Consider the following 12,685-nt stretch of genomic DNA (forward strand, 5'->3'; position numbering starts at 1 on the left):
AGCCCCTGGTGCTACTGGCCTGGGCTACAGTTGATTGGTCAGCCTTTCTACCTAATCATCCCTTATAAGCGCCGCTGCCCAATGGGAAAGCACTTGGCTTCTGCAGGCTGGGATCAAAGGTCACCTCAGCAAACCCCCAGTAGTGTAAGGACCACAGTTAGAGGGACCCTAGAACTATGCATTGGGCTCCCATCTTAATGGTGGAAGGTGCATTGATATAAATCAGGGATGTCAAACCTGCAGCCATCTGTTGTCCAGCTATGACTTCCACCAGCGCATTCACGGCTCCTGCATGTTGTAGTAAGGCATCCCAGCCGTGAAGAAAGAGCAACATATATAACATAGTTGTGTCTAGGCTTATACGCGAGTCAATACGTTTTTCTGGTTTTCATAGGTAAAATTAGGTACCTCGGCTTATACGCGGGTCGGCTTATACACGAGTATATACGGTAACTGTTTGTATATTCTGTTTAAATAAATCATTGGGTATAATGATGCCTCTTATGTATACATTGTCAGCTTGAATACATTCTCCAAATGTAAAATTATATTAAAATTGTGATGTTATTAAAATATATCTAAGGGGCCTTTTGCCATAGACTTCCACAGTGTTGTTCTATCAGCTGCATATGGGTTCTAAGTGTGTCACTAACTAACCATTAAAGGAAAACTATACCCCCAAAATGAACACTTAAGCAACAGATAGTTCATATCATATTAAGTGGCATATTAAAGAATCTTACCAAACTAGAATATATATTTAAGTAAATATTGTCCTTTTACATCTCTTGCCTTGAGCCACCATTTCCTGATGGTTTCTGTGCTGCCTCAGAGATCACCTGACCAGAAATACTTCAGCTCTAACTGTAACAGGAAGAAGTGTGGAAGCAAAAGACACAACTCTGTCTGTTAATTGGCTCATGTGACCTAACTTGTATGGTTTGTTGGTATGTTTGTGAGCACAGTGAATCCTACGATCCCAGGGGGCGGCCCTTATTTTTTAAAATGGCAATTTTCTATTTATGATTACTCAATGGCACATACTGCTAGAAAAGTATATTATTATGAAAATGGTTTATTTACATGAAGCAGGATTTTACATATGTGCTGTTTTATGCAATATCTTTTTATAGAGACCTACATTGTTTGGGGGGTATAGTTTTCCTTTAAGTTGGGTTAATTCATAAGTGGACTGTGATGTATTGCTCCATGCACTTATTCTATCCCAAGGTGTACTTGAAAACTACAACTATGTATCAAACTGTCTTTAGATTGCAGAGGTACGAAGGTAATACATGATTTTGGTGCATAATTGTGGCACGTTAATTTTGCTCTTTGTCAGTAAAGAATTGAATACCTTTTAGCTAGTGACTTGCCAGTCACAAAAATATAGCAAGAAACACTGATTGAGTCCCTGGAAAAAAAAAAGAAATACAATATTACCTTGTACTTGATTCAAACTAAGATCTAATTAATACTTTTTAGAAGCAAAACCATCTTATTGGGTTTATTTAATGTTTACATGATTTTCTAGTAGAAGATCCAAATTACAGAAAGATCTGTAATCTGAAAACCCCCAGGTCCCAAGCATTCTGGATAACAGGTCCCATGCCTGTAGTTTAAAAACCACCAGCATTGAAAACAACATTTTTTTACACTATAATAATGGTTAATGTAACCAGGCTAAATGCTCTTTTATATAAGGCTCTTATAATAAAAGTGTTGCTTGGAAAGAAAAGCAGAATTGACACATTGAAACGGTGCTGGGTGGCATCTGAGGGAATAATGCTGCAATATCGTAGCATCTCCGCTCCTGTTGTATTGGGCTGCAAGAAGTGCAGGAGACCGGTAGCCTGGCGTGACTGGATATCACTTGGAAATGGAAATACCTGGGTCTTAAGAAACTTCACTTTATGATGGTTTTCAAGCACATAGCATTCTGTTTATTTCAGGTGGAAAAGGGGGTGGCTACACATGCTAAGTGTATCTTTCTCTACTTGCTCAGAAAAAGTTGTCTCTTGATGATTCAAAAGTTTAATGTTTTTTTTTACTTAGTTATTGATGTTTTAAAGGGTGCCCACTATCTGTGCCAAAAATCTTCAGAATTTATTTTTATTGTGAAGGAAAATCAAAGTTGTTACCATATTACTTTTTGTACGTTAGTCAGGTAATAGTTTTTATAGGAGAATTGTGTCATTTCGGCCAAAAATTACTTTAAATAGTCTGTTTGGGTCAAGGAAGATTAAATCTTCAGTTAGTATATCCACTTTAATCAGAAACATACCGGTACTTTGCAGGCAAGTTAAAATATGTCCACATAAGGGAACTTGTTTTGACCCTGGTGCCTTGCTTTACCCTAACATGAGGATATGAATTATTTCTTTGTAAGTTCTCTTTTATATAACTTTTTTCATGATCTGTGTTATATGAATGAAAGCATAATGCTCCATCAAAATTCTTGAATCAATTAAATTACTTTTTTTGCCATTTATGAAATGAATTGATCTGGTAATACACAAGGGCAGCTCTATAAGGGGTTGGATAATATAGAGGCTGCATTTTTATTGTAAACTGTTCAATTAGTTTATTTCTATTACTTTTTTTTATCTTTCTATGAAAAGCAGCAAAGAAAGGAAAAAGAAATGAGAAAGCAGCAGGAGAGAGACCAAAGACGGCGATATGAGGAGCAGGTGCGCAGGGAGGAGGAACGAAGGCGAGCAGAACACGAGAAGGTTGGCTATAGTGGCAGCTAGTTTCCCCTATTTAAATGCATATTTGTGAAAAAATGTACAGACAGATCAAGAAAGAGTTTGTAAATTCATGTTTTTAAATGAATTTCTGACTTTAACTGGTGCACTCTCTGCTATGAATGCCTGCCTGCTTTGTTCCTTGTAGCTGGTATCTAAGGTACTAACAGTTCTCTTGTTCATTCACTTCTTTCTCCTGATTTCTTTCTCTTCCCCTGCTGCACAACCCAGGAATACATAAGGCGGCAATTAGAGGAGGAGCAGAGGCAGTTAGAGATCTTGCAGCAGCAGTTACTGCAGGAGCAAGCTCTACTTCTGGTAATGGGAGTCAATTTCCCAGTTCATTCCTGCCATTATGTGGTTGTGCATTGCCTGTTATTCCTTAGTCATGTGTCCAAATTCTTATTTATCAGAACAAACGTGCCTTGCACTTGCATGTGGTTGCAATCATTAAAAATACTAAGAATTGCCATCTTTAATTGAAGAAAATTCAAAGGACATACTATTTATCTTGAACTGTATGCATTATAATTTGGAACTATCATTTTTTTCAAAGATTTTTATGTTAAAGGACTACTATACTTGTGTATTGTACTATTTTACATATGGATTTTCTAGTATGGAAAATTCAATAAATGTCAATATATGTACACACGCAGTATGTACATGTAAATAATGGTAAAGTGACTTCTGAGAACCATATCTCCAGATCTTAAATATAGGGAGATGAAATTATAGTTACACCCAATATACAGTACATTAAAGGTAAGTGAGAATGTTAGGCCTAAATACATTCCATATAGTGAAAGCAATAGTTTCTAACACCTCAGACTTCTCACTGACCCTTCCAAAAAGCATGTTACCTGATGGCTGGGGAAGGTTTCAACATTTTATAGTTCAAAATAAACTCAGAAATTATCTGCATTGCTAAATGCTCCCATTCTCCACCTAGTGATGGCTATTAGGATTACACCAAGCAGGAGAAATTGGTGTTGAGTTGTTTAGGCCTGGAAGATAAGGATTTAATAGATGAGGCAACAGCTACCTGGAAAGACTTGCACATTGCTGGCTGTTTTGGAAAGCACAGGATCATGCACAATAAACTGAGATGGCCCAGTAGAAAGAAATGCCCTATTCATTTGTAAGACGATCCTCATTTTGGTTTCCTACTTAATTGTTTCAGCTTTCCTTTTTGTACCATTGCTCCTAAAGGTACATTCTTAGGGTGTTTTTGTTCTTTTTGCTTTAACTATCTTAAAGTAGCGTCAGAATAATATATTTTCAGCTAGAGGCAAATATACAAGTGTCTAGATATGAGTGTATTCATTATGCATTGCCACGGCATGTAGTTGGAAATCCTTAGCCTTTAAGGGAAAGCAAGGCAGTGTAGTCTTTTGTTCAGCAAAGCTGCTAGTTGCTCTTGTGCCTCGCAAACTCACACCTTTGTTCTTATGAAGCAGAATTATTTCTGACTGTTGTGCGCCCCAGGCTTTGCAGAGTTTGCATTGAGCAAAAGCACTAAGTATGCTTCAGTGGTTCTTGCATAGCCACTTATGACTTGGTGGTTTGTCCTTAATCCTTATGCCATAGACACACTGCTTCACTGCCAACAACCGCAATTACCATAGATGGAAAGTCAATGGGACAAACTTTTTATGTTTATCCAATTGAAATAACCTTTTTCTTTTTTATAGCCGAGCCTATCAAGAAATTCTATTAACACTATAAAACAAATAAGTGACATAAGATTTACATTTTTTGCCTTCTTAAAAAAAAAACCCTTCCTTAAATATAAACAATGTAAGGCTCTCTTAAATCCTTTCTTTAAAGCCTTTTTAACCTCACCTTTTAACATAACACCCTTTAAGTATTTATTATGCTTTATTGTAGAGGCCACTTTTTTTGTCTTATTGAAAGAAATTAATATAGTCTGCTTTCCAGGCCAACTTGACTTTGCTATTGCATTCCCCCCCCCCCCCCCCCCCACACACACACACACACAATATTTAGACTCCTACCTGCTAAATTTGGAGTAAAATATTGTTCAGAAAATTCTTTGTGTTAATTGCAACAATTAGGAAAGGGCCAAAGACTCAACATATGTCATATGAGTGATTTTTACCCATCTTTTCTTAAAGGAGTATAAGCGTAAGCAGGTGGAAGAACAGAGACAAGCAGAACGACTGCAAAGGCAGCTTCAGCAAGAGCGAGATTACCTAGTTTCTCTCCAGCAACAACAGCAGCAGCAACGGCAACAGGAACAGAGATCATCTGAGAAAAAGCCACTTTATCATTACAAAGAAGGGCTGAACCCCACAGATAAACCAGCATGGGCAAAAGAGGTATGGCAGCCACTGTGCACTGGGAGAGGCCTTGTTTTGCTGAGTTAATATAACTCAGAGTGAAATAGGAACTTAATCACCTGTTGGCAGTATTTCTTGTATTAATCATTTTTAAACATTTGATCAATGAGTATGCTTTTAAAACTGGCTGGGGGTAGGATTCAGTGTTATAATAGAGGTACTAAAAATAATCCCTCTGTCCACAAGGGAGCGCTGGGTACCTCTGCATGTTTAATTTGTTTTGGACTTCATTAGTCACACTTGCTGCATTTGATTTAATGGACATGATACAACTAAGCAGTTTTAAACTGATGAATGTGAATTCAATATTTTAGCTTTCTGTCTAGTAACTTCTGAAAGGTAAGATAATTATTTAACCTAAACAAACTCTCCAGGGAGGAGCACTTTGTTCATGTATCAAATGTTTGTCTTTGCCTTTTGTAATGAGTGAAGGAGTCTACATGTACTGTCAATGATGGTGTTAGGGTTGGATGTTTCTAATGGTAATACGATCAGTTCCTTATATATAAATATGCTTGGATAATTGCATATGTAGTGTGCCAACAGCGTGTACTAGATTTTTGAATGTATTCCTGGGGGAGGAAATTATTTTTACCTTTTCAAGTCATTGCTTGCGCGCCTTGGTAGATATAGCAGACGTAAGTACAGAAGGTACAGTATACAGATCCTGACCAGGTTATAAGAAATTGCTCTTTCCAACACTATTAAATACCTTTTGTTAGTAGTAGGAAAATAAGATACATTCCTCAAAAAAGCTGTTTTACATGGAATATTCATTGTATTACAGAAGATTCCTATAATCTGTAAAAGATGAGGACTATTTTTTGTATGCCAAAATATTTTTCATTAGAATAATTGCTATTCAATCAAAAATGGATAAACCCTCTCATATAAGTGTTTTGATTAGCCGTCCTCTGTATTTATTATTTTAAATTGGCTCGTCACATCACGCTTTGATTCATGTCCTTGTTGCGTAGATTAAAAAAAAATAGGACGTTGTTGTATAGTTATTAATAGTTATGTAGCAATCACGCAGTTATTCTGTAATCATCATGCAGCGATGTTTTCTTTAGTAGGAGAGGAAGGATGGGAATATTAGGGAGAGTTTATGACTGAACAGATATTTTTTTACTAATGTCTTTTTAGTTAAAAGTAGTGTTGGCGAATAAGTAGCCAGCCTGTGGTTCTCCAGCTGCTGCTGAAATACACCTCCAAGACTGGTAGCCATCAAATTGTTATTCACACTGACGGTCGGATCTGGTGCAACAATAGCTAAGGAACCACATTCCGTGTGTTTCCCAAATGTTCTAAAAAACCTACCAAGATAAAATATATATTGTACAGCGCAAAAGCTAGGGGAAGAGCAACTCTTGAAAAAGACAGCCAAAGTAGCACAATTAATGGCCTACTGATTCTTTCTAGTATCTTTTGGAGAAAAAAGACATTTGCTGTGTTCATTCCAATAAGTAGGTTTTATGAGAAACAAGAAGATCAAAAATGTAGTGCTGAGAAAATGACCAAATGACATGGAAATCCATTGCTAACAATCTTGGTCTATAAGCACATTAACCTCTAATCACTAAGAAAAAGTTGAAGTGCCGACTTCATGAAGGTCTGTCCTGTGCATGTTCCATAAAGAATTTATTTGGTCATTGTGAGTTTCTATGTCTTTTGTAATAGTTTAATTTTGTGTGATCCCACTCCCAGGTTCAACAGCGATCTCTTAGTAATTCACCTGTACTTCCAGCTAAGCAGCAGCATACCTCTGCAATCGAGCAGCAGGGGTCCTTGGTAACCAAAGATGTATCTTCTAATTGGCAGCTCTCCAATAGGCCCAATTCTCAGAACCTCCAAGCATCAGGTCGTGTGAAAATGGACATCTTAGCTCCATCCTTGATATTGCCTTCAATTCAGATTTCCAAATCAGGGCCCTGGACACAGAATGAAGTGCAATCTCTAGATGATGAAGTGAGATACTTACTTCAAGTGAACTCACAAGAAAATGAACCAGGGAGAAAATCAGTAACATCCCTTAAAGGGTCCCGGTCACAAGGATGTAGCCCAGCCAGGGACTCTGGATTGTCCAAGGTTAAGAGAGGTTTCACTTCTTTAAGAAAATTAACATGCATGAACCATTTAACAGAGAATTATGAAGAACAGTATAATCACAGAGACAGGGCTATATCACTGGTGGAGAGGTCATGCATGATTAGAATAGGTCTGGGAAATATTGGCCTGGTGGAGGAAATCTCACTTGATACTGTATTTGCTGTTAAAAGCATTTAACGTATATTAATATCCTATCAGCATCTATGTACAAAGACCTCAGATGAGCTGTCTTTGCCCTTATTTGTTGTCTTTTTGTTGGTCACTAACAGCTGTCCCTGTGTGTCTTTGCAAGCATTGCTGCCTTTTGCTTCATTGGCTTCAAGTTTGAGCGCCACATCTCTGAAATGCTTATTTTCTCTCTTTTCAATCCTTTAGCAGAGTTTTAGTAGCATATTGAGGAAAAAGAATATATTTTTTTCGATTTTCCTCCTGTCATTCCTCCTGATTGACCACCGTATCGTAAAATCATGGCCACTTATATAAATAGGATTTGCCAAACTAAAAGAAGTGGAAGAAGATTCAGTTTGAGATATGTTAAATCCTGCCCTGATCATTAATTCAAGCTTTGGCCATACATATAGCTGCTTTGTTTTCTTTTAATTTTTATTACTTACTCATGATTGTAAGTACAGAAAGGTATAATTGACAGGGATGCATTCCATGACCCTCTTATATATGTTCGACCCTGACAAACAAATTACTGGCTTAAAGGGATCTTAGACCTTAAAGTCCCTTGCTTTCTGGTGGTATGTAAATTCCAACAAATTTTGCTGGTGGAAGAAATATTTTATCTTTGTGGAACTGAACATTCTGATTCACTCTTATGCAATTGCTGACAGCAGTCTGGAAGGAAAGTCATCAGTGAATCATAAATTCTAATCTGTAAAAGTCCCGATTTGTGTTATTTGATACAATCCTACAGATTAATTGGCAAGCCAACAAACACAAAAGCTATTTGATAAAATTTTGAGATTTTGATTTATACAAAAGATGATCTATATATATTTTCTAAGAAACAGAAAATAAAGCTTTGTTTATAATGCTGAAGTGCTACCAATTTACTGCACTTTCTAATTATGTCTTGCAGCTTCTAACCTTTCCTGGTGGTCAGGGGATCATTGCATAATCAACAGTTTTGATGCTCTTTTTATTAATTGTATATAATACAATATTCTCATACTGTGTATGTCCAGTCAGATTAATTTCTCTTGAAGGATATGATGAAGACTAATAAATGAAGTCATTATTACTTGTTAGAAGCAGGTGTCCGTTTGCATGGCTAGAAGCACAGTTGTGTCCCAGAGGTGAAATGGTGTATGTACTCACAGGTGTTTTACTTTGTTCCCACATTCAGCTCTCAAGGGCCCAAACAGATGGGGGTTTCTGGAGGGGTGGATTAAGGGGAACTGTTACAGCTATAAATATGCATCCAGACTAGTGTATGTTTAATAGATCTTATTTGCTTTGTTTTTTTGCCTTTTTAAAAAGATTTGGAGATACAAATGATGTGAGTGCTCACTCAATTCATAAAGCAAAGAGTTCAGTCATACTGGATGAGCACTCCAAATCAGGCTGGAATCTGCTTTGGTTTGGAAATTTATGAAATGTATTTGTGAAACTGATTAATTAAACATCCACTAGTTTTATATTTAGTTAATCCTAATCACTTACCCTTTAAAGCAGACCTGTCACCTATACATAAAAAACTGTATAACGAATGTCCTTGCAAATTAAACAAGGGACCCAGATTCCTTTTTTTATTAAAACATCCATACCTGTTATAAAGGTGTTTAAATATCTGAGCTGCCAATCAAATATTACCTTCCTTGACTCTATGCCTGAGGCATAGAGGTGGGGCAGTCAATCACTTTCCATTCAGCAATTCCTAGATTTCACTGTACTCCTCACATTCCCCCTTCCTTCCTCACACTCTATAATTGTGTAAGGCACTGTGCAAGGCCATTAGGTCCCCCATCCTGGAGTATACACAATTTGTCTTAATAACAAATTGCCACAAAATGGCGCCTGTATGTTGTGATGGCTTATGTAATTCCAAGATTGAAGGAAACAAAATTTAAATAATAAATATAAGTAAGTAAAGTTCATTTTGCAACTAACATGATAGAAAATAATTTGGATTTTTAGAAACTAAACCCCTTTCTAATTCTGTACCCTCCATAGTCCCCCCCCCCCGCGCACAGGAGTTAACACAAGTAAATACCCCTAAGCTTGTAATTACCCCTTGTTGCAGAGGAGCTCAATGGGGGCCATCTTTAGCCGCTTCAGTAATCTTCGGGTCTTCTTCCGGTGCTTCGGTAATTTTCGTCACTTTCGTTGCATGCGCAGTTGTAGCAACCCGGAGAATGCTCCAACTACATATGTGCCGATACGGAGCTTACTTACTGAGATTACTAATGCGGCTAAAGATGACCCCTGTGAGCCCAACTGAGCTGACTCTGCAACAAGGGGTATTTACCGGATTATTATTTACTTGTGTTAACTCCTGTGCTGGGTGCAGCAGGGAGGGTGTCTATGTAAGGTAGGGGATTTTAATAAAAAAGGGTTTGGTTCTCCTTTAAGGTGACAGGTCCCCTTTAATCAGTGGTAGGGCCATTCTGACACAGATGTTTTATGTATCCTCAAATTTTTGAGGATACGTAGAAAACCTGCACTGTTTGGGCACTCCCTAAGTAATAGTGGGAAATTATGCACCCCTGTCCCAGTCTCAGAAATGATGTTATTTGCAATAAACAATCAATAGAAGAAGAGTTCATAAGGTAGAACCTTCCTCACTTGGGTTAAGGGGACATTGAATGTAGAACACAAATTGATTAATATGAGAACTACTAGTAATATTCATGTAAGGGCCATGCCACATATTTTCTGTTTACTTGTCCAAGAAAGTTTCCCATGTATATCAGAATGAATATATATATTTGAGATAAAGCCATTTTTCCAGCCAGCAGGAAAATGTAAGGACAATGCATTTATTTACAAATGGCTAGTAAGTGAACTGAACAAGAAAAAGTTAAACAGCTAAACTTCTCTCACTGTTTTGGTGCTCTTACAAATATATGTGTAAATGATATACAGTAAAATTAACATTACTCTTAGATCAACTTGTGTTCTAGGTTAATTGGCCTTTTAATATGTGTCCTATTATTAGTATCTAATATTGTTGTTTGCAATGTAATTGATACAATTTAAGCAGTCGTTTCATTTACTTGAACACCTTTAGATACTCTCTAACCATAAAGTTAAAATGTATGTTTTTGTCCTACGAGTACCTGCACTTTTTCATGGAGACCACTGTCACCACTGCTGTATTCTTTCACGGTTCAAATTATTCAGCCTGGATAATCTGTTTGCACACACCTTTGGTTGGGCTTTTTATCTTCTGTCTCATGTATATATGTTTGTCTGTTTTCAAACCAGTGTCCTCTTACTTTTACAGATGGTTAAATGTATTTTGAAAACCTTCAATCTCCTTGATTTTAGTTTAACATGTTTATTTTATTAGATTTCATAACTGGTTTGGAGTGTGTGGACCATGAAATTAGCCCTTGTTAGTTTGTGGATTTATTTGGCCTTTTTTTGTTGCTCAGGTAGAAGAACGCTCCAGACTCAATCGTCAGAGTTCCCCTGCGATGCCCCATAAAGTAGCTAACAGGATATCTGATCCAAATCTGCCACCAAGATCAGAATCTTTTAGTATTAGTGGAATGCCGCCTGCCCGGACACCTCCAATGCACAGACCAATTGATCCACAGGTAAGAGCATCTCTCAACTTGCCACATTTCTTTGTAGATAGTCTGTCACCTTCATTTTTTACTAATGTGAATAATCTTCTGTATCAGGTTTTAAGCACTTGCCAAAGTATGTATTACTGTAGAGTTCAACTCCTTGGCAGCTTTATTCCTGATAAAGTCAAGGCCAAAGTAGGAGGTGGGTGCAAAAGTGTCCAAATTATAGTTTGCATTGGTCATGAGGGAGGGGCCCTGTAGGAGAAAAGGCATGCCCCTGGATGCTCATGATCTGCTTTCACAATCACAACAACTTGAGTTCTACTGATACAATGCAAAATATCCGTTATCGCTTAAATATTTAAAGGGGTCTTTACCCAAATCTATTTTTGCATAGTGATTGTAATTGTTGTAATTCTAATCAAGTTTCCAATAAACATTCATTAAATATTTTCAGTGATTTAAATTTTCTTCTAAATATATGGAGGCAAAGCTATTTTCTGGGATTTGTCACCCATGCAAGAGATAATTTCCTGCAGGTAACAAAACACCCTGTCTGAGATCACCCTAAAAGACCTGGAGGAGAAGTCATTTTTGTTACATTATTTCAAGAGTACACCTGCAAATGCATTTATAACTAACTTAAAAAGCAATGAACATTTTTAATGCATATGTTGGAAATGTATTTCTAATTTGGTGGAACCTCTTAATGCCCAAACTTTTCAGTTTCTTCTGCTTTGTAATACTGGTTTATTTCCAACAACAGTTTTCATAGGGTATTGTTATCTATTTCCTGTCCTTTCCCACTTCCACATGAAAAGACTTTCATGCATGAACTGGACATTATTTCGGTATAAAGAAACATGCATAACCCACCCCCCCCCCCCATCCCAGTTTTGGTCCACATGTATAAATGAGAGATAGACTTATTCACATACTGTAGCTGCAAAGAAAACCTGCATGCCTGAAACTTTGATCAGTTCTGAGAAAAACAAACACAAGTGAATGTGTAGCTGAGGAAAGGGTAGTCTCTCGTTCTCCTTAAAACATCAAAAAGTAGATGTAAAGGATAAATATAACTTGCCTACATCAGCTCAGGAAAGCATTCAGCTGCGGGAAACAATTGACCCCAGGGGACATGAACAAAAGTAAACATTAAGTTGTAGGAAGAGCAATGCTAAATACAGAATTGTGTGGCCAAGTTCTACTACTACATTATGCCATTAAAAAGTGAGGCAATCATTATAGAGATGAGCACCGCTGATTTTATTGTGAGTTACAGTTCAGGAACTTTCCTAAATAAGTCGCTACCAGTGGCTTATTGCCCCCCCCCCCAAAAGCAATTTGATGAAATTGGATTGTTTTAGATTTTCTAGTACAGTTTCCTTTGGGAACTTTTAGTTATAGGGCTTTTTTGTTGAAATTGTAATATAAAGTAAAACATACAAAAAGATAAAATAACTAAGGAGTTTGTCCAAACATGGCACAACTTTGCATTTTTTTTTTTTACTAATATTGCAGCATTTTCTCCCCACAAATGCATCAAAATTGCAGCCATGAGCTGCTGATGTGTCTGATTTCTATCAACCGCACAACTGTGTCAGTATTTACAATGAACATCGCTGGCACTTGGCGTAAAAATGCTGACTGTGCCTACTTCTTTAGGTGCAAGTTCCTTTGACTCTGCCCATTGTGGGAAACCTGGAGCAACTGCTCACATCTC

At 37.2% G+C, this 12,685-nt stretch overlaps 1 protein-coding gene across 19 annotated transcripts in view; it reads left to right on the forward strand.

The window, feature by feature from the left end:
* Nucleotides 1-12,685, forward strand: part of tnik.S (TRAF2 and NCK interacting kinase S homeolog) — a 185,649-nt gene that overhangs the window by 142,336 nt on the left and 30,628 nt on the right. For 10 of the 19 annotated variants that reach the window (XM_041564880.1, XM_041564884.1, XM_041564875.1 and 7 more), the window contains exons 13-17: nucleotides 2,622-2,732; nucleotides 2,979-3,065; nucleotides 4,886-5,089; nucleotides 6,818-7,198; nucleotides 10,825-10,989. In XM_041564880.1, coding sequence (XP_041420814.1) covers nucleotides 2,622-2,732; nucleotides 2,979-3,065; nucleotides 4,886-5,089; nucleotides 6,818-7,198; nucleotides 10,825-10,989 — 948 coding nt within the window. The remainder of the gene's footprint in view (nucleotides 1-2,621; nucleotides 2,733-2,978; nucleotides 3,066-4,885; nucleotides 5,090-6,817; nucleotides 7,199-10,824; nucleotides 10,990-12,685) is intronic. The other 9 variants (XM_041564886.1, XM_041564885.1, XM_041564890.1 and 6 more) reach the window with 5 other exon arrangements.

This window comes from Xenopus laevis, chromosome 5S (assembly GCF_017654675.1).
Source record: "Xenopus laevis strain J_2021 chromosome 5S, Xenopus_laevis_v10.1, whole genome shotgun sequence".
In the NCBI taxonomy this organism is placed as follows: domain Eukaryota; kingdom Metazoa; phylum Chordata; class Amphibia; order Anura; family Pipidae; genus Xenopus; species Xenopus laevis.